The sequence below is a fragment of the Grammomys surdaster genome, unplaced genomic scaffold (assembly GCF_004785775.1).
Source record: "Grammomys surdaster isolate TR1022 unplaced genomic scaffold, NIH_TR_1.0 125621, whole genome shotgun sequence".
Classification (NCBI taxonomy): domain Eukaryota; kingdom Metazoa; phylum Chordata; class Mammalia; order Rodentia; family Muridae; genus Grammomys; species Grammomys surdaster.
Window position 1 is genome coordinate 445,152 of NW_021620462.1, and position 20,246 is coordinate 465,397.

The following is a 20,246-nucleotide window of genomic DNA, read 5'->3' on the forward strand; positions in this document are numbered from 1 at the left end:
GACAGAGATCTAGAATACATTGTTAAATGAGGGGTTCAGGTCCAGTACAACCCCTGCCTTCCCCAATAGTAACCCAGAACCTGAGCATATGCGTCTCAAGAACCAGATCAGGTTGGCTCACACTGTACACCTAGAGACAGAGGGAAACAATCTCACCCTGGCCTACTGGAAGAATCAGCCTGAAGTACAGGTCTCTTTGGTAGCCATCACTGCCCTGCACTCCAGGCCAAGCCAACCCACACTGAGTTCTGATAAGGAATCTTCTTCCTCATGAGCTACTGGCAGAGTGCAAATCGCCCTGGGCAAGGCACCGAGCACTTGTCCAAACTGAGCTGCTTTCTGGATGTCCCCTCCTAGCACCCAGGACCAGTCCCAATCTCTTGGATTGAACACACACACACACACACACACACACACACACACACACACACACACACTGACATTCCAGTAGGAACTCTCTCAACTGTCTGACGCCACTGTCCAGGGTGGTGGGAACCACATCCTTCCCTTTTTTTTCCTAAGGAGCCAGAGCTTCAGCAGGCTCCTTGACCTTGCCTTGACCCCAAACAAAAGGGCATGTCCCTCTCCCAGCTGACTTCATGTTCAGCTGTTGGGGCAGGAGGCCCAGAGATGAACCATTTGTGATAGGAGTGGGTGAGTGCTAAGACTGAGCCATCTCTGTGTCCTCCCCGATGGTATTCATGCCATATTCTAGAGAGGGACTAGTTCCAATTGCGGGAGAAGAGAGAGGGATGGAGAGAAGAAAGGAAGAGGAGGCAGCCATTGTCCAGTATGCTGCTTCGAGCCACAGCCGCCCTCTCCCATACTCCTTGTCTTCCTCCCCCACTTCACCTCCTCCCTTCCCTCCCCTCCCCTCCTCTTCCCTTCCCTTCCCTCCCCTCCTCTTCCCTCCCCTCCCTTCCCCTCCTCTTCTCTTCTTTCCCCTCCCCTCCCCTCTCCTCCCCTCCCCTCCTCTTCTCTTCTCTCCTCTTCTCTTTCTTCCTCCTTTTCTTCTTTCTTCTCATCCCCTTTCCTTTTCCTTTTCCTTTTCATTTTCCACCTCCTGCTCTTTCCCCTTCCTCACCCTTCTCACTCCATCCCCAAGAAGACATTTTTATAGCTAGTTGGATAGACCCTAAGGCCCGCGTCTGGGCATCAGCCCTGCCCTCAGGAAGCATGGCAGAGAGGACCACCTGAAGGCACTGAAAGACTCAAGGTGGGACTAAAGGCACAACTTTCTTTTCTTGATAATAACCCTGCAGAAGCAGGCCAACTGCATGGCTCAGCGGGTGCAAGCATGGGGGTGGGGGGGGGAACCAAGTCTGGCTCCCCAGCACTCACAGGGGGCTCAGCAGCATGCATATGTAACCCAGTGCTGGACTGGTAGAGATAAGCAGTTGCCTGGAGCTCATGTGCCAGCCAGCCAAGCTCAAATGTGCCCTAGGGTCACTAAAAACACCTGTTTCAAAAAAAATAAGGTGGAAGCCATTGAGGAAGACAACTGATATTGACCCGTGACCTCCGTATAGACACACCCCTCCATATGCACACACCTCCAGATGTGCACATGTCACACACACACACACACACACGATCTCTCTTGCACTGGTTCACTCTTAAGGACAGACATCTTGTTGGCCCTAGGTTTTGTTAGTACAGGTAGAGAGAACACATGTCAGAATTCCGCACAATGGAGTTCAGTCGCCTTCCTTTACTATGGCCCTGTAAAACGGATGCTAGAATGCCCATTATGCAGATGCAGAAACCAAGGCTCTGGAAGTTGAACACCTGGTCAAAGGTCATGGAACAAGAAGTTCTTGAGTTTGCTTGTGGCTGGAAGAGAGGCTCCCCAAAGTCTAAGGGCTTGGCTCAGGTCCCACCCAAAGACTCCAACACTGGAGATCTGCCAGGCCTGCCTTATAAGCCCAAAGGCCCCGGTAGCCAGCTCCGGTTCTGGGCCGGGCCTTGTAGGGAGACATGGCCCTGCTGCCAACGACTCGGCCCCAGGACAGCCTCCCCTGCTTGGCTAAATTTAGTGGCCGTGTGGGTATGGAGGGGGTCAGTGCCCATCCTGGAGCCACTGCCCAGGCCCGGAGGGCAGCCTGAGTCCTCAACAGGGTGAGTGGCATATGTTCCCACTTGTTTCCTTAGCCATTCAGGGTCCCTGGCAGTCCAACTCCCACACCGTAAGAGCCTGCCCTGGTGTCCTCAGGGAGTCACCCCCAGCTCCTGCCCCTCTAATGCTGTTGGAACAGAGCTGTTGATCTAATTGTCAAGGGGAGGTCTATGGAGAAGGCTGGGTACCAGCCATGTCCCCAGGCCTGGCTTCTCCCCATTGTCTGAATTTTCCAGACCTCTTCTCTCCCACTGTGGGCCGTGACCAGGCTGGCGCCTGTCTTTCAGTGCCCAAGGCATCATGGTCTGCTGGTCCACCTCCATTCTTTCTGTATCTTTATCCACAGACCTTTTCTGTCCAGTCATAAGGGGCTTCTGGCTGACATAGGTCCCTGTCCCCAACACTAACCGCTCACTGAAGAGACTTGTTTCTTGGTCAGTTCTCAAGGTTGCCACCCCTCTGCCGTGGGCAGCACAGGTTCACTTGACTGTTTCTATGGCTCTTTCTTGTTTATTTAAGGTAAAGTCTCATGCATCCCAGGCTGACCGTGCATTGGGGACTGACCTTGAACTTTGGATCCTTCTGCCTCCATTTCTCATGTGCTGGGATTACGACATGTACCGCCAAGTCCGGTGTCTGCAGAGATGGCAATCAAGCCCCAGGTGTTGTACATGCCAGGCAAGCTTTGCCTCTAGCTCAGGCAAGCTACGCTTTCTTTTTTCTTTAAATCAAACGAAGTTCAAGTGGAATTCACCTCTTATAGCTTTTGACAGTTTCATGAGTTCTGACAAATGCATGTGCTGCTCTCTTGCCCACAGTTCTAGAAGGTTCCTTCCTGATCCCTCACACTTTGGTTTTTCTAGATAGGGTCTCTCAGTTCTGGAACTCACCCTATAGACCTGGCTAGCCTCAAACTCAGAGGTCCGCCTGTCTTGGTGCTGGGATTAAAAGCCTGTGCCATCACGCCTGGCTCCTCCTGCCTCTTTGCAGTCACTCTTTCCCTAGTACCTAGGCCTAGCGATCACTGATCTGCTGTAATTTATATTTATTCTGCCTTTTGTGGTACTTTAGAGAGGTGCAAGCACACGGCTCTATTAGTATCTGGCCTCTTTCAACCAACACAATGATATTTCATTTATTTGAGACAAAATTTCACTTGGTAGCCCAGGATGGCCCAGACCTCTGCTGCAACTCTCCTGCCCCAGCCTCTCTAGTGCTGAGATTCACTGCCAAGGCTGGTTTATCATCATGATTTTAAACTTTCTACGTAGCTGTATGTGTTGATCCATCTGAAGATGCCCGCAGTCCTGTAACAGACAGTAGCCTGTTGAGATCAGATTCTGGATGCTAGTGTTCCATTCTTGGCTCTGCCTTCCATTTTGATTTTCCAAGTCTTGTAACACAGCCCCACTATGCCCCCTCCCCTTGCAGAGGGGGCCTAGAGAGCACAACGTTCTGGTTTCCAGAAAAGCAAGGAGACCCAGGAGCATCTTGGCAGTTGCCACCTTGGAGCCAGAAAGGAGTATGCTGGGATTGCCTGGGAATTCCCTCCTGGGCGAGGTGAGGAAACCTCTCTGTTTACCTTGGCTGCCTTGCCTTGGGCTGTAGATGCCATGCTGTGTGCTGGACAGAGATGGATTTGGGCAGGCCCTGGTGCGGGTGGAGGCAAAATGGACCAGGCCACTATGCTCCAGAAGTTGCTGGGGAAGCTGCAGCCACACACCTCTTCTACAAGTTCCCTTAGGCTTAGACTATCTCATCTCTGCAATCTATCATTATGATGAAAGCCAGAAAGATTGGCCCATAGGTTCCTCATTTGTCAGTCCTTGCTATCTGTGCCCATCTCATGGGGCTCATTTAAGACCCTAGGAGTACAGGGTTTATATTTGAGAGAACTTAGAGATATCTTGTAACTAAGAATATTTCTAGCCATCCTACTGGAAAAATAAATCCTTGGGAGTTCCTCGGGGTGTGAGTTATATCTCCTCTGTCACAATTAGCTTCATGGGTGTGTGTCTTAGATAACATACCAGACACATACATAGACAATCTCTACATTTGGCACTGGAACTCTGGCTTTCTTCTTTCTCACAACCCTATGGCTTTAAAATGTTCTACCTCTGATTTCTCTTCCAGCCCAGTAACACCTTGGGCTGTTGGGCTGTTTGATCTTACTAACTAGAGAGCAGCCCAACTCAGTGACTAAGTTTGGGGGCTCTGGGTTTTCACTTTGCAATGGGCTCTGCAGATGTATTGTCAGCCCTGCCTCTTTCCCTGTGTTTCAGGGACTGGGTATCCAGGTTTCCATCCCAGGATGGTAGGTAGAGGATTAGATGCTAAACCTTCATGGTGAGCCTTCTCTTCAGAAACACGGCTAGTCTCTTCTCACGGCTGTCTCCCAGGACCACCTGAGGAGGCTGGGTCATATTAAGCACCATCACAGAGAGATGCCTGGGTGGCAGGAGCTGAGGAAAATGGTAAGGAAGGGGTAGACACCTTTGAGGTGGTCATAGGACTGGAAATGGGAAAGATTGCTAGGGACAAGGGATAAAAGCATAGCAAGAGAGAAACCCCTAGTGAGAATCACAGAATTGCCAGCAGGTATTTGCCAGGGACTCTGAGGGACAAGGGGGTCCTGGGATGCAGGCTCCAGGCTTAGCTGTCTCATCCCATCCCCAGCTCCTTTTCCTTTGAGGTGACATGTTAATCATAAAGTATGTGATTAAACTATTGAGCGCTGCTTTTAAACTGCCAACAGCAGAGCAATAAGCAGGCTGCTCAGGCTTACCCTACTTCTGCTACTGGGGTGTGGTTCCGGTCTTAAGATTCCAACTTAGTGTTTCTCAAAGCCCTATCTTTGAGTAAGAGATGGACTTGGCTTTGGGGTGGGATCCCAGACTTTTAGCTTTGCTAGTTCCAGGTAGACACCCACTCCCCCCACCCCTGTAACCACAGATCTAGGGGCCCAGGGGTTCAGAAGAGATACACGACAAGCTCCAGTCCCTCAGACACGCACCTTTATTTCTCCACTAGAAACCAACAGCACGTGGGCACAGAGCTCTGCTCCTGCCAAGCCATCCCTCCAAAGTGTATTTCTCTCCGAGGCCCCTCCAGAGCCTGCCAGAGGGGAGGCAGGGTGTGCAGGAGAGTGCACGAAGCAAACACTAAGTTCATCTGTCTGCAAGGTAGGCTGAGGGGGCTTTTGTTACCGGGGGTCAGGACAGTGATGTGAATCTTGATTTACATAGAAAATAATCATATTATACACACTCAAGGGAGAGCTAAGTCACTCTGACAGGCACTTACTCTGTTTCCCGTGACACTTAGGGAGCTTTTGTCAAAGAAGCAACAGCAGAGTTAAGAGCAAAAGAAGAGAACCCAAAGAACACCAATATAAGCTCATCTGATAGACCCCCCCTCCACACGAGATGCTATCTGTCAGTGGGGAGGTAGGGGAGGAAGTCCCTTGTGGAGTTACTTCCCTAGTGACATCTCTCTGACTCAAAAATGTATGCTAGGAGGGGAGGGGCAAAGAGTAATGCCAGAGGTCCAGGAGATTTAGAATCACCCAGCCCTGCAGCAAGTGACATGGTATCACACCAGGCTGGGTGGCAGGAGAAGCTGACATGGACCCAGGGGTGCCTGGAGTCTCAGGCACCAGGGGCATGGACAGTAAAGTTAGGATACCATGAGTCAACCTGAGCCAAGTGAATGAGCCTCAAGGTGAGGACAGGGCCGAGCCGGGCCAGCCAGCGCAGGCTGACACCTGGGAAAGAGAGTCCTTGTCCAGGCCCGTCCCCTGCTTCTTATGTTCCTATTTGTCTGTGATCCTTCAACCCCCTGTGGGGGCACATGTATAAACAGACACAGGAGTGGACTTGGTGGAAGCTCAGCCAAGTGGAAGGGGCTGCCCCTCCTCATGTTCACAGCTGGACCCAGATGGTCCCCTCGGACTCCTCCCACCCATAGCTGACCAGGCTCCAGACCCAAACTAAGTAAGAGGTCAGAGTTCAATAAGAAGGCCCCCATGAGTCCTCCATCAGGGCAGAGGCACTGGGTACCGAGCAAACGCCGCCAGCCTCCAAGCAGGGGAAAGGTTGCAGAGCTGTGGGGGAGTGTGTGGTGGCCCTGCAGCCAGCTCTGGCTTCTTAGCCTCCTCTCCTGGACTCAACTTCTGGGCCAGAGCAGTAGGGAGGGACAGCAATGGAGACAGGAACCTGGAACCGGACCTAGAGGTGGCCATTTTTGTTTCAAGCCTGCTATGTTCAGCAGGGTCCAGGAGACAGGTGGCTGAGTGTGGAGGGAGGGGTGGGAACAGGACAAATGCCTGGACACTATCAGTCCCAGGGCCACACTGGAGACGCCCGTCTGCTCCCAGGATTTACTTCAGGTCTTTTTTTTCTGGAGGAAAAAAAACCACACACACAAAAAATTGAGAATCATATTAAGACAAGGAGTGAGATATTCTAGATTGCCCCCTTCAGCTCTGTTTCTGCCTCTTACCCTCCCCCACTTTCTAGGGCCTGGAACCTTCTATACATGACCTATCTGCAGCCTCAATGGCACTCCTGACCCACAGCCCCCAGGAATCCAGCTGCTTTCTCTATGTCCTTTTAATATTCCCAGAGAAAACTCTCATATTTCTGTTTGGGAAGTGTCCCCCATCACTGTTAGGGCCACAAGCAGGGAGTCCTCCTTGCCTCCTCTCCATCCCACATGTGGTCTGATTTCAACTGAACACACTCAAGCTGATCTTCACCTTTGCAGCCCGTACAGGGTCTAAGGACCCACCTCAGTCCATCTCGCCTAACCACCTCCCTTCTGATGCTGGCATCGTACAAACAAACCCCCTCAATCTGGCCCCACTCTCCTTTTCATGGCTCCTGTGTCCTTAAACGAATTCTGGGTCCACCCTGTACCTTGTACTCTCCCAGATCCATCCCTCTCAGCTTCTCCATCCCAGCCTACAGGCCTCCTGACAGCCACTCAGTCACACCTGAAGAGCGCCAAGTGTGGAGAGAGAGGACCCCTAGTCCCAGAGCTGACCCTACATCCACAATTCTCCCCAGGACATATCCTCGTAAATCATAGAGAAATCACAGGCGTCGGGCCTCAGTAAAACTTCCCTAAAAGGCCACTGAGCTGGCTTGGGAACGTAAAGGGTCCCCTCTCTCACCCCCGCCCTGTCCAGCTTTAGGAGGCCCAAGGGATTTCGGCCGCCTGCCGGCCCAAGGCAGAGCTGTCTGGACTTCCAGCAAGCACATAACTCCCCAGGGGCAGCCACAGGTGTCCAGCCCAGGTTCCTCCTGAAGACCTGTGCTCACTCCCTTTCAAGTCAAACTTCTCCAGGACCATGGTGGTCACCATGTCGGGTCAAGAAGGTTGGTAAAGGTGTGGCTTGGGGCCAATTCACCCTGGGCTGGGATTTGGTTTCTCTCAGGCCTCACAATCTCTTCAGCCCCCACCCCATGCTTACACACTTTTTGTGGTCCCTACTCCCTGAGAGTATCCAGGACCTTGTCTTGGTGTTTTGGGCTTCAGAGTCCTCTGGGTTTCCCCTTACAGATACCAGCTCTATTACAGACACCTCAGCCTCCACCCTGCCAGGTTCTACCCTACCCACGTAATCTGCATTAATCTAGAATCTTCTAGTAATTTCCCTTAGCACCAACTGGGCATCCTTCCTCCTGTTGAGCCCAGGAATTCAGTGTGGATTTGTATCCCAGACACAAGGCTCCCCCAAGGGAATGAGACATTTTAGCCATGGGGACAAATTTTTCATTTTTAAATTTCCTCAAGAAAATGTGCTGAGCTCCTTGGTTGCTGTGGTCACCAGGGATGAGTGCCGTCTCTCAAGGAGGACAAAACATCCTTCAGATGGCTTCTGGAGGCCATGCTTTGAAAGGGAGTTTGTCTGTAGGCTGAGTGTGGAGGGAGGGGCTTCCTGGGGGACCCTCCTGTGCTGTCTGTCCAGAGATGAAACTCTGAGGCTCCAATGTCGTACTCACTTCCTCCAGGCCTTTCCCAGGGTCCACCAATGATGAGCCCGAGAGAACCATATATGGAGCTGAATGGCCTAGTTCAGCTGCCCTCAGCCCCTTCGTAGGCTCTGGAAATCTAGCCATTCCCTCTTCAGACCTCTCCAGAGAAGAGGGAGAGGCTCACTGAGGCATTTTCTAAAAAGACAAATTTTTTTCCAGTATTCCGTAGATTTGGTTACCATGCGAGTATGGGGGCCTTTATGGAATGACAGGCATGGGATTTATTTATAGCCTCCACTATTTCCTGGATCAGGGGTCACATTCCAGCTAGAAGTGGCCCCCAAAGTCCCAGATGCCCAAAGCAGGTTTTAGCTTAGTTGTTGAGCCCAACCCAGGTTTCTCTCTAGCTCACTAGCTTTCTTCTCTGGACCTAACCCTGTCACTGTCCATCACTCCTGGAAGACAAATCCTCCCCTTTGTCCCACCCATTAAAAGGACACCCAGGAAGCCAACCCAGTGTGGTACGGGTCCTGGAAGTAGTCGGTGGTTGCCTACTCCAAGCCTGCATAAATGTCCCGAGAACACCTGGATAAAGACAGGCCAGTACAGGGAGGTCAGAGGTCAAGGCTAGGACTACCGCAGCATCTTATCCACATATGGGTGTGGAAGGCAAGGTGAGGGTGGGTTAGTGAGGGCTTGTGGGGGGAGAGGGTTCAGCTAAGTGAGGGAGCTGAGGCAGTGTGGCCCTGAGCAGTGTTCCCACTTGGCCCAGTCAAGGCTCCCACAGTGCAAGACACCTCTCCCAGCAAGTCCTTGGGTCATAGCCACCAGGACCCTTTATGTTCTCCACTTAGTGATTAAAAAAAAAAAAAAAAGCTCTTCAACCGTGCACCCTGCATCCAGGGCAGTAGAGGTTTGGAGGCAGAGGCAGGCTGAAAGTAGCTGGTGAGGAAGCAGAAGGGGGTGAACCTCCCACTTACCATCCATGTGGTTCCTGGACAGATATTTGAGGGCCTCATCGAGCAGGATGACAGGCAGAGACATCTGAAGCACCACCCCCCACTGCCGACCACTCAGTGGGGTCACCTGGAAAATGAGCTGGTGGGGGGCAGGGAGGACCGGTTACAGGCTGCCAGCTGTGTAGTCACTCACCTGGACTCCAGTGTGCTCTTCATGGGCTTGTCCTTGGAAGCCCTTCCTTCATACCTTTGCCTACAGGGTTTCCTAGAGGAAGCTATTCCCCTGCCCACCCAGTCCTTCCCTGACTTCCACTCTGGCCCAGGTGGACCCCTCAGCAAAAGGGCTCCACCTTTTCTGTATCCTGAAGGTGGGAATATCCGTGGAATGATGGCTAGACACATCTGTCCCTACTGTCGTTACTGCCCGAGGCCTAAGAAGGCCAGGCACTCAGTTGGGACCTCTAGTATCCGAGGACTACTTGGTGACGGTGACCCAAGGAACTAAGGAGGGAGGAGGCATGGCAGTAACTCACAGGCAGAGGTGGCACCAGAAGGATGAGGAAATGCAGAGCCATGGACATGACCACGGCCCCCAGCAGCCAAGGATTCAGCCAGGGTGGCATGCGCAGCAGGGACTGGTTCTCTGAGACGCTACAGGAGGCAGAGGGACTCACTCAGGACAGGATGTCAGGTCGTGGTGGGCCCACCCACCTCAGTAACCACCTCTCTACCTAGGCTGCAGAACCAGGGTGGATACTTCTGCTGCACATCCCATTCACCCATCTCAGGGCTTGGGCCCACTTTCTCTGTCCCTCAGATTCAGTCCTGGACCTCCGTTTCATCATACCCTAGACCTTTCTCTGCTGAATCCCAAATTTAGGTCCCACTGAACTTATTATCGGCCTCTGGTCCAGAGACCTCAATCTTCAGTCTGCTGGGATCTCAGTCCAATTCTGGTCTCTCTTGACCTAAGACCCCGGTCTGTCTTGGACTCCTTGGCCCAGCCTACCTGTTGAGAGCATTGCACATTTCAATGGTCACAAGCACAGATAAGGCCATGGTGGTGGGGAAGCGTGACTCAAAGACCTCGCAGTCGATGCCAGCAAACAGTGGATTGTCTTCAGAGCACTTCAGGAAGTTCCTCTGAGGATAAGGTGATAGGATCCGGGAGAACACCTGTTACTGAGGTGCTGGACAGAGGAGAGGGAAGCCTCCCCACAACTTTGGATGAGTAGTGAGCACAGCACTGCAAGGGATGGGGTCAGAGAGTGACTATCCTGAGTGGGAATTTTGTGGATCATGGGAGCAGCTGGTGTTAGGCTGGGGAAGGCACTAGGAGGCCATGGGGTTGGAGAAGGTTCCAGGGTGGGACTTGTGGGACTCTGAAATGCAGAAGTTGGGGAGGTGATCAAAAGAGACCTTGTAAATACATGAAGCAATTATGCATTTCAATCAACACAATTATGCCTAAATAGGACTGGCCTCTAGCCGGGCGGTGGTGGCACACGCCTTTAATCCCAGCACTTGGGAGGCAGATGCAGGCGGATTTCTGAGTTCAAGGCCAGCCTGGTCTACAGAGTGAGTTCTAGGACAGCCAGGGCTACACAGGGAAACCCTGTCTCGAAAAACCAAAAAAAAAAAAAAAGGACTGGCCTCGCCTCTGGAGTAGACAAAGCCTACATGGTCCTCTTCGATTGACACTGACGTCATGCAAGGTTCTATTCCTACCTGGCTCTCTGTTCCCTGCTTATGCCATAGAGAATGATTGCCAGGTGCCTTAACGCATGCTTCTCTGTAATTGACGAGCTGTCAGTGCCATAAAGAAAGTCCCCCTTCCACCCTTCATCTCCAGGGACCTTTCTTTTTGCTCACTGGCCTCACACGGAATCTCCTACACTAAGACGTTTGAGGATGTCTGGGAGAACTTCTGACTTGTTCTCTCCCACACCATAGGGACGAGTGTGAACATTCATGGCTGTCAGTACACTCAGGTCTCCTGCACAGAGTTCCATTTTACTAAATCTGTAACTGTAGATCTTTAAGGTCAGGGCTTAGTAGCAGGCATTGTGTTGTAGAAATAAATTCTCCAAGAGAGATCTGTCCCAGGACAGAAAGGCACCCCTGGCTCTGTGCATGAGCCCCTGCTGCTGCACAGAAGAAACCCTATTGACAACTGTGGCTTGGCTAGATCCCTCCTACAAGCTGAGATTACATCCCCACACCCAGTTTACTGAGTACCATGAACTAAACCCAGACTGTCATATGAGTTAGGCAAACACTCTACCAACTGAGCTACACCCTCAACCCCAGCCCAGCTTCTGAACTGGGTTGGATCCTTTAAGGGGTCATATGACTTTGGAGAGGTGTGGTGGTTCCTTTTAATTGTTGACTTGACACAATTTAGAGTCACCTAGAAAGAGTCTCAGTGAGGGAATCTGTAGATCAGGTTGGCCTGTGGGCATGATTGTCTGATTATGCTAATCAGTGTGGAGCCTCAGCCGACACTAGGCAACAGCATTTCCTGGGCCTGGGTACTAGACCATATAAAAACAGGGAGAGCAAACGCCTCCAGCTCAGTAGCACGCACCTCACTTTCCTCTCTAATGGTGAAATTAGATCTCTACCAGAGAACTGGGTATTATTGTTGGTTTTGATTTCTTAAATAATTTATTTATTTTTATTTTATGTGTATTGGTGTATGCATGTCTGTGTGAAGGTATCAGATCTACTGGAACTGCAGTTATAGGAAATGGTGAACTGCTGGGAATTGAACCTGGATTCTCTTTAAGAGCAGCCTGAGCTCTTAACTACTGAGCCATCTCTACAGCCCTGTTGTTTTTTTTTTTAATACGTGTGTATGTGTGTGTGTTTTTAATGTGTGTGTGTGTGTGTATGTGTATAATTTTATATGTATAGGTGTTTTGCCTGCATATATGTCTGTGTACCACTTGAGTGTCTGGTACCCTCAGAGGTTATCAGATCCCCCTGAAACTGGAGTTATAGACAGTTGTGAGCTGTTACACATTTGCTGAGAATCTAACCCAGGTCCTCTCTATAAGAGCATCCAGTATTTTTAACTGCTGAGCCATCTCTCCTGCTTGCTTTTGATTTTGTTTCAGACTGGGTCTTACTGTGTACATAGCAATTTGCTATGTAGACCAGACTAGCCTCAAACTCATAGAAATCAACCTGTCTCTGCCTCCTAGGTGCTGGGATTAAGGTCTCGGTTGGCAGAATTGTTTTACAATACATTTCCTTCATGATTTACTATTAATAAGTAATTGATTTGTATATGTACTTTAATACCTATATGCGTGAGAAGAGGTTTCAAGTAGAAATGGTCTAAGAAGTCATAAACCAGGAGGCTGGAGGGATACCCTAGTAGTTAGGAGCCCTGTCTACTCTTCCAGAGGCTCTAGGTTTGATTCCTAGCATCCACAGGGCAGCTTATAACTGTAACTACAATTCCAGAAACCTGCCTCCCTCTTCTGGCCTATGCAGGCACCAAGGATACATGGTACACAGACACACAAGCAAGTAAAACACTCCCTACACACACACTTAAAAACAAAAAAACTAAAAACTTTATAAAAAGTCATGAGTCAGAGTGTTCCCTTTTGGAAGCATCACCAAGGATCCCTCTCTTGAAATCTGACAACTTGAGGCTGGAAAGATGGCAGTGACAGGCAGGCCTCTGGGGCTCACTGACCAACTAGCTTAGCAACATCTATGAATGTATGAGTTCCAGGTTCAGTGAGAGACTCTATCTCAAAAAATTAGGTTGAGAGTAATCAAGGAAGACACCCAGTGTCAGCCTCTGGTCTCTGCACACATGTGCACATTTATCCACATAAACAAATAACATACACACACACACACACACAGAGAGAGAGAGAGACAGAGAGAGACAGAGACAGAGAGACAGAGAGAGACAGACAGAGAGAGACAGACAGAGAACACCGACACACAGAAACACCAGTGAACTCTTAACCTAAAGGAAATTTCTTAGTCTACTGAAGAAATTGCCACCCTGAATAGGAGTCCTCACTTCCACAGGCCATCCCTCAGACTGCCAGCTCTTTGTAGAGACCCTCTGACTAGCACTTCCATACTGAGTAATTTGTGCCCAGGCCACAGTGATGTTTGATGGACATTTCGCAACCAGATGACTGAGTGAGAAAAGGAAGGCCCTAAGGACTGCTGAGAGAAAACATCCCATCAGGCTGACTGGGGACTTAAGGAGATGTCTAATGTGACTCTTAGGTGTCAGCTTCAGTGACCAGGCAGACAATGGATCTGAGATGAGGTGAAAGAGAGATCAGTGTGGGGAGACAGCCTTGGTGTGGGCCTTGTGTGTTTGCACAAGGCCTGTGAGAATCTCAGAGGAGGTAAATGGCATTTATGGGTTGAATCTCAGAAGAGAGGAAGGAGATCCCTAGAGAGTTGGGATCCTTGTTCTAAAGCAGCTGTTCTCAACCCTGGGTTGCTACAACCCCCCTGGGAGGCATCAAATGACCCTTTCATAGGGATCGCCTAAGACCATCTGCATATCAGATATTTATATTACAATTACAGTAGCAAGATTACAGTTATGAAGTAGCAATGAAAGTAATTTTATGGGCTGGAGAAATGGCTCAGTGGTTAAGAGCACTGACTGCTCTTCTTGAGGTCCTGAGTTCAAATCCCAGCAACCACATGATGGCTCACAACCTTCCATAATGAGATTCGATGCCTTCTTCTGGTGTGTCTGAAGATAGCTACAGTGTACTCATAAATAAAATAAATAAATCTTTAAAAAAAAAAAAAGAAAGTAATTTTATGGTTGGGGGTCACTATAATGTAGGTCGCTGTATTAAAGGGTCACAGCATTAGGAAGGTTGAGAACCACTGGTCTAAAGGATAGCTGCAGACAGTGATGGGTAGAGACACAGTCCAAAGCTACCATGGGAGCCAGAGGTGCTGGAGTGACTAAGGATGACCTGATCCCTGGCTGAGGACAAGGAGAGAGTAGCCTTTGAAGGAGGCGGGGCTGTGCTCTGTACTGTGCTGAGCTGGAAGGGATGGGCTCATGGGCTTGAGGGCTGCTGGGTGCCAGAACATGGTCCAGGGCTGCCTTCTCTCCAGTAATGCAGCTAGCATGCTCTAAGGAAGGCAACACCTCCCTCAGCAACCCCTGTGCATTGTTCCGTAATGTCTGCTTCAAGCAAAGGGCCAGAAGGACAGACAGCAGTAGAGAGGGGCTTAGCTTATTTCCAGAGCTGAACCAAGCTAAGGCTGCTCTACACTGCACTGTGTGGTTGTAGATATCTGCCAGTCATGGGATTCTAGGGGTCAGTGGGCCCGTCTGAGAAACACTATGTGGATTTTATGGCTCTCTCCCTTTGATCTTTGACCTTCTCTGTTTGACCTGAAATCCTGAAGTCCCACCATTTCAGGGCTCACACCTCTGGGCCCTCAGTGTTTCGGGGTTCTTTAGTAAAGGTAAGACACTTCTGCATTGTTATAGCCCTAGGCCCCCTTAAATGATTGTCAGGGAGGAATATTTCCTTGAGCTGTGTGGGCCCTGTGGGCTTCCAGGGCCCACCAAGCTACTCAGAGGATGCTGTTCACATCTGGAGATGGGAAAATACAGCTGCAGCCCAGTCACAGAGGCTGAGTCTCTCTCTGAAACTCCCTCAACTTCATAATTCGTAGCCCCACCTGTTGGCCTCTACTTGCTCACCAGCTGATAGAAGGTGACTTGAGGTCCCTCGGTGTCATACAGGAACCACCAGGTGGCAGCAGCCACTGTAGCCAGGCCTACATACACTGTGGGCGGACAAGAGGAGATACTGTAGTAGGCAGTTGAGGTTCTTGGCTATGCATGTCCCCTTCCCAACCATCCCTTGAATTTTCCTCTCCCTCCCTAAGCCATGGTGTGCTAACATCTATCCTGTGCCAATGGTAGGCCCCTTAGGCATAGTGACTGGTCCAATTTCTACTAATAAAATCAGGCCTGCAGCTGTTATAAAAATTAACCTAAAGTCTCCCAGGACTCAGGAGATGACTTGGTGGGTACAACTGAAGATCTGAGTTTGGGTTCCCATCACCCATGTAAAAGGCTAGATGTGACTATGTGTGCTGCAACCCCAGGACTATGGGTTTGTAGGGATATCAACAGGAAGATCACTGGAGCTTGTTAGCCAGTCAGCCTAACCCTCCCCCACCCCACCCTCCAAAAAGGGCAAGCTCCAGGTTAGTGAGAGACCCTATCTGAAGGGAAAAAGGTAGAAGCTAATAGACCAGACCACAGCCTGGATCCAGGCATAGCCTATGCCTAGTCTTTTCAGTCACATGAGCCCACAGAGTCTGTCAGCAGATGTTGGCTGAGTTGCATTATCTGCAGCCTGCAAACCTCGGATGCTCCTAAGGCTGGAGCCCTGCTCACCTCCAATAGCCAAGTAGCGGAAAAAAAGCCAGCCACTGATGAGAGCCTCACGGGGGTTCCGAGGCAGCTTCTCCATGATGTCCAGATCTGGTGGGTTGAAGCCAAGGGCTGTGGCAGGTAAGCCATCTGTCACCAGGTTCACCCAGAGCAGCTGCACGGGGATCAGGGCTTCGGGCAGGCCCAGAATTGCCGTGAGGAAGATGCTAAAACCAGAGTCGCGGATTCTAGCCCAAGCAGGCCAGCTGCCACTAGAAGGTCCAGCTCCAGTTCTACCTCAGGCTGAAGGAGGGGCCCTCCGCAGCTCCCTCCACAGCCCAAGAGTGAGCGGCATGAGTATAATAGGCCGTCTGCCCTTTAGGCCTAACAAAGGACAGGTGGGTGTGTATGCGTACCACATACCCAAGTATTAGAGATGTGCAAACACTGACACCTGTCATACAATCACATAAACACAAGCAATCACCCATGTGCTGGCCCCAAAGTGCAAAGGTGCAGAATCCACATGCATTGAGTACACGTGAGCTCACCACGTCCAACAGGCGTCTCTCCCATGCAAACAGAAACGTGAACATAGCACACTCTCTGCTATACATCCTGTTTGTGTTTATACTCAATGGTGCATTAGAGTACACACGCATTCCTAAGCATAGACTTCTCACCTGAACACACTCTACATACACACACAGATCAATGCATGCATACACGTAGACACCCCGTTGCCCTGCGGTGAAGTTGCTTCTCCAGTCTTACGAGTCTCAATGGTAGAAGCTATGAAAATGAAGACCATAGCTGGGGGGATGGTAAAGGATGCTGGATTCCACCCCAATCCAGGGGTGGCCCTCTCAGGGACAGAGTTGGTGGGTACAGGAGCTTGGGAAGAAGGAGCATGGAGCCTCACCAGACAACCTCGCCAACATTGGAGGAGATGAGGTAGCGGATGAATTGCTTCATGTTGTTGTAGATGGCGCGACCTTCCTCCACTGCAGCCACAATGGAGGCAAAGTTGTCATCAGACAACACCATCTCTGCTGCTGACTTGGCCACGGCAGTGCCCGAGCCCATGGCGATGCCGATCTCTGCCTTCTTCAGGGCCGGTGCGTCATTCACCCCATCGCCAGTCTGTGGGCCGGGCCAGGTAGGACACACCTGAGAGACTTGCCTACTTCTTCTTACCCTAAGCAATCCTAGTTTTAGGGGATGTCCCCAAGGACTCAGACAGATGGACAGAAGAAATGGTGGGGTCAAGAATGAGCTTTGAGAGTGAGCCTGTAGTCCCAGCCACTCACAAAACAGATGCATGAGGATCACAAGTTCAAGACCAGCTTGAGACCTGTCTTGGAATGAAAGTGCAAAAAGGGCCGGAGATGTGGCTCGGAGATAGAATGAGGGTCCTGAGATCTGTCCCCTCCAACAGCCCCTGCCCCCACACATACATGCACACACAGAAACGAAGGAAGGAAGGAAGGAAGGAAGGAAGGAAGGAAGGAAGGAAGGAAGGAAGGGCATGATCTTATAAATTAGTTTGAAAATGATATTAGAGAAGGCAAATGATGTGGGCTAGGGTGAACTTGGACAAGATCAAGCCTAGGTCTAAAGATGTTGATGAGACAGGGATAGGGATGAGGAGGACCACCACTGAGGACAGGCATGAAACTCAGGTTGGATACGGAGTAGACCATCAGACTGAGATTAGGGAAAAAGCTGAAGTCAATCCAGGGATGAGGTCACAGTCGTGGCCCAAGCTAATGGCTAGATACACACTAGAGTCCAGGTGAAGGACAAGTTCTCAACAGACTCAGGATGAAGGTAAAAACACAAAGTAGAGTTGGAGTCAAGCTCATTGTCCTTATGATCAGTGACATCATCGTCAAGTTTGGAAGCCAAGATTGGAGACCAGGTCAAGACTGAAGTCAGCATAAAGGACTGAACAGTACAGGGGAATCAGAGCCAATGTCAGCGGTCAGTTCTGGACCAGGTCAACCCGAAAACACATACCAGAATTAAGTAAACAATAGGAGGCTCAAAGGGCTGGGGTTCACCTCAGTGGTAAAGCAAGTGATGGAGCAAAACAGTTGGCGATCAAGGTCAGACAGAGTCAAGGTTGACAACAAGACTAGGTTACAGCTGTCATCACAGTAAGCAGCTCCCGGGCTCTACCCCTGTAGCCTCACCATGGCAGTGATCTCATTAAAGGACTGGAGGTTCTCCACGATGCGAGACTTATGTGCAGGCTCCACACGGGCAAAGCATCGGGCGGTGCGGCAAGCCTGGCGCTGCTGCTCTGGGCTGAGGTCATCAAATTCACGTCCTGTGTAGGCCTTGCCCACCACATCCTCTGTGTCCCCAAAGATGCCAAGTCGGCGGCAGATGGCCACAGCTGTCCCTTTGTTGTCCCCTGTGATCATGACCACTCGAATGCCCGCCCGGGAACAGCGTGTGATACAGGCAGCCACCTCTGGTCTCGGTGGGTCTAACATGCCCACACAACCCACGAAGGTCAGGTCTGTCTGTGGGGAGGGGGCAGAGGCAAGCACAACCTGAGTCTATCCTTGACCTGTTGCGTGCCCAGCCACTGAGAGAAGAATGTGGCTCTCAGCACCCACCTCATACTGTACAAACTGGCTGCAGTCATCCAGATGCATGTCCTCTTTTCTTGGGGGCGTGTCCCTGGTGGCCAACGCTAAGCAGCGCAATGTGTCAGAGCCTGAGCCCCAGTCCCGGATCTTGGCCAGGATATGCTCTCTGGAGGTGGTGCTCAGGGGGGCTGTTCGGCTACCCACTCGGACTGAGCTGCAGCGTTCAATAACACTCTCAGGAGCTCCCTGCAGAGGGAAGGAGAGGAGTCAGCCAAGCCAGGACCTGGCCTTCCCTGCAGAGGGAAGGAGAGGAGTCAGCCAAGCCAGGACCTGGCCTTCCCTGCAAAAAACTGCAAGCCACTGCGGACAAAGACAGCACACAGAAGGGAAGAACCAACCATTCTTTGTAAGTTCACAGAGGGAACCTGGCGAGCCTCACCATGAGAAAACCTAAGCGGATGTGCAGGTAAGGTCACACCCAACCACTGGTGGTCCCCTGTCTCTACCAGCCCACAACTGAGAAGGCTTACTACAACATTTGCAGATCTGGGGGGGATCTGCATCTCCCATGGGGACCTGTGCCTCTCCCTGCTTGCCTGGTACCAATGGGATTCTCATTCTGTAAGGGCCCCACAGCAGCAGGGAGGCATGCTGAGCTCACTTGAAAGAGAACATGCACCGGGCGGTAGTGGCACACGCCTTTAATCCCAGCACTTGGGAGGCAGAGACAGGCGGATTTCTGAGTTTGAGGCCAGCCTGGTCTACAGAGTGAGTTCCAGGACAGCCAGAACTAGAACTACACAGAGAAACCCTGTCTCGAAAAACCAAAAAAAAAAAAAAAAAAGGAAAAAAAAGAAAGAAAGAAAGAAAGAAAGAAAGAAAGAAAGAAAGAGAACATGCAGTATGGCAGGTGTGACCCTGGCAAGGTGAAGGGGTAACTGACTCCTCAGTTTCATCAGGGTCTCATCTTGGACCTCACCTGGGCCTAGGATTGCTTTCTGGCTAGCCCATCAGAAGCATCTTCCTCTCCCTTAGCCTAAAAACCCAGGGGCTACCTTCTCTAAATGACTAGGGTTCCCAGGATGGAAGTTCTGTCCTTTTACAGGCACTAGGACCTTCATTAGGGCAAAGCTAAGGATGGAATCCCTCTGTCAGGCTGGAAAGTAGCCCCGGAAGACTGGAATGAGATCACCTCCCTTCCCTTCCCAGGTCTCAGCTTCCAAAGACCAGGCATACCAACCAGATTGCCACAACCGTCTGTAGCAAAAGGGCTTCTGAGAGATTCTAGTGCAACTCTGTCATTCCCACAGGGTACCTCTCTGTGGAGAGGAGCACCAATGACCTCAGAGTCCTGTGACAAGGCAGAAACCCTCCACCCAAAACTAAGTCTGTGGTCCCTTCACCATTGGATGCTGTCCTCAGTTCCCCATGGGATGCTGGCCACTCTCACTCAGGAGCCATCACATTGACAATGGGCCTCACAGCTCCTTGAACCTCCCCACGGCTGCACTCTGTGGGGCCTCGTTTGTTTGTTTGTTTTATCTGTTCTCCTTTCCTTCCCTTTCCTTTTCTTTTTTACACAGGGTCTCATGTAGCCCAAGCTCATGAACTCAAACTTGCCAACTCTCTTCTCTCCACTTCCTCAGGTGCTGAGATTATAAGCATACACCACTACACTTGGTTTACATCGTCCTGGGGAACAAATTCATGGCCTCTTGTACTTTAGGCAAACACTCTACCAACTGAGCTACACTCCCTCGGGTATTTTAGAGACTGAAGACCAGATTGCCTCTCCCTGCCCCCTCCACTCCCCAAATCCAAGGAGTAACCCCAGCTCACACAGGCAGGCTCCCACCTTCACAAACATCTTGCTGCCCTGGGACTTGGGGTCAGAACGAGTAGGTGTGCAGTATACAGACATGGACTTCCGGTCCCGGGAGAACTCCAGGGTGAACTCCTTCCGCATGAGCTGTTTGATGACCTGCAGGGTCCAGGGAGGTCAAGGCATAAAGGACAGAGCTGGCAACCCTTGACTGCTCTCTGACTCTGGTATTCAACGCCCCCACCTTTCTCCCCCAAAATGTGTGCATTTCCCAACCGGAAGCCTGTATATACATTCAGCCTTTTCCTCTCTCTTCTCCGCAGACTCATCTTGCAAGGTGCCTGAGGTCCTCTATCCTCCCTTGA

The 20,246-nt window shown here is 50.8% G+C and overlaps 1 protein-coding gene across 2 annotated transcripts in view; it reads right to left on the minus strand.

Moving 5' to 3' along the window:
- Positions 1-5,111: 5,111 nt before the first annotated feature.
- Positions 5,112-20,246, minus strand: part of Atp2a3 (ATPase sarcoplasmic/endoplasmic reticulum Ca2+ transporting 3) — a 32,287-nt gene continuing 17,152 nt past the window's right edge. Inside the window, exons 12-22 of one of the 2 annotated variants that reach the window (XM_028787293.1) lie at positions 19,915-20,040; positions 18,087-18,305; positions 17,655-17,990; positions 16,382-16,602; positions 15,484-15,686; positions 14,779-14,864; positions 10,066-10,199; positions 9,590-9,707; positions 9,078-9,195; positions 8,611-8,682; positions 5,112-6,517 (exon numbers count right to left, since the gene is read on the minus strand). In XM_028787293.1, coding sequence (XP_028643126.1) covers positions 6,498-6,517; positions 8,611-8,682; positions 9,078-9,195; positions 9,590-9,707; positions 10,066-10,199; positions 14,779-14,864; positions 15,484-15,686; positions 16,382-16,602; positions 17,655-17,990; positions 18,087-18,305; positions 19,915-20,040 — 1,653 coding nt within the window. In that variant the 3' untranslated portion in view covers positions 5,112-6,497. The remainder of the gene's footprint in view (positions 6,518-8,610; positions 8,683-9,077; positions 9,196-9,589; positions 9,708-10,065; positions 10,200-14,778; positions 14,865-15,483; positions 15,687-16,381; positions 16,603-17,654; positions 17,991-18,086; positions 18,306-19,914; positions 20,041-20,246) is intronic. The other variant, XM_028787294.1, reaches the window with a different exon arrangement.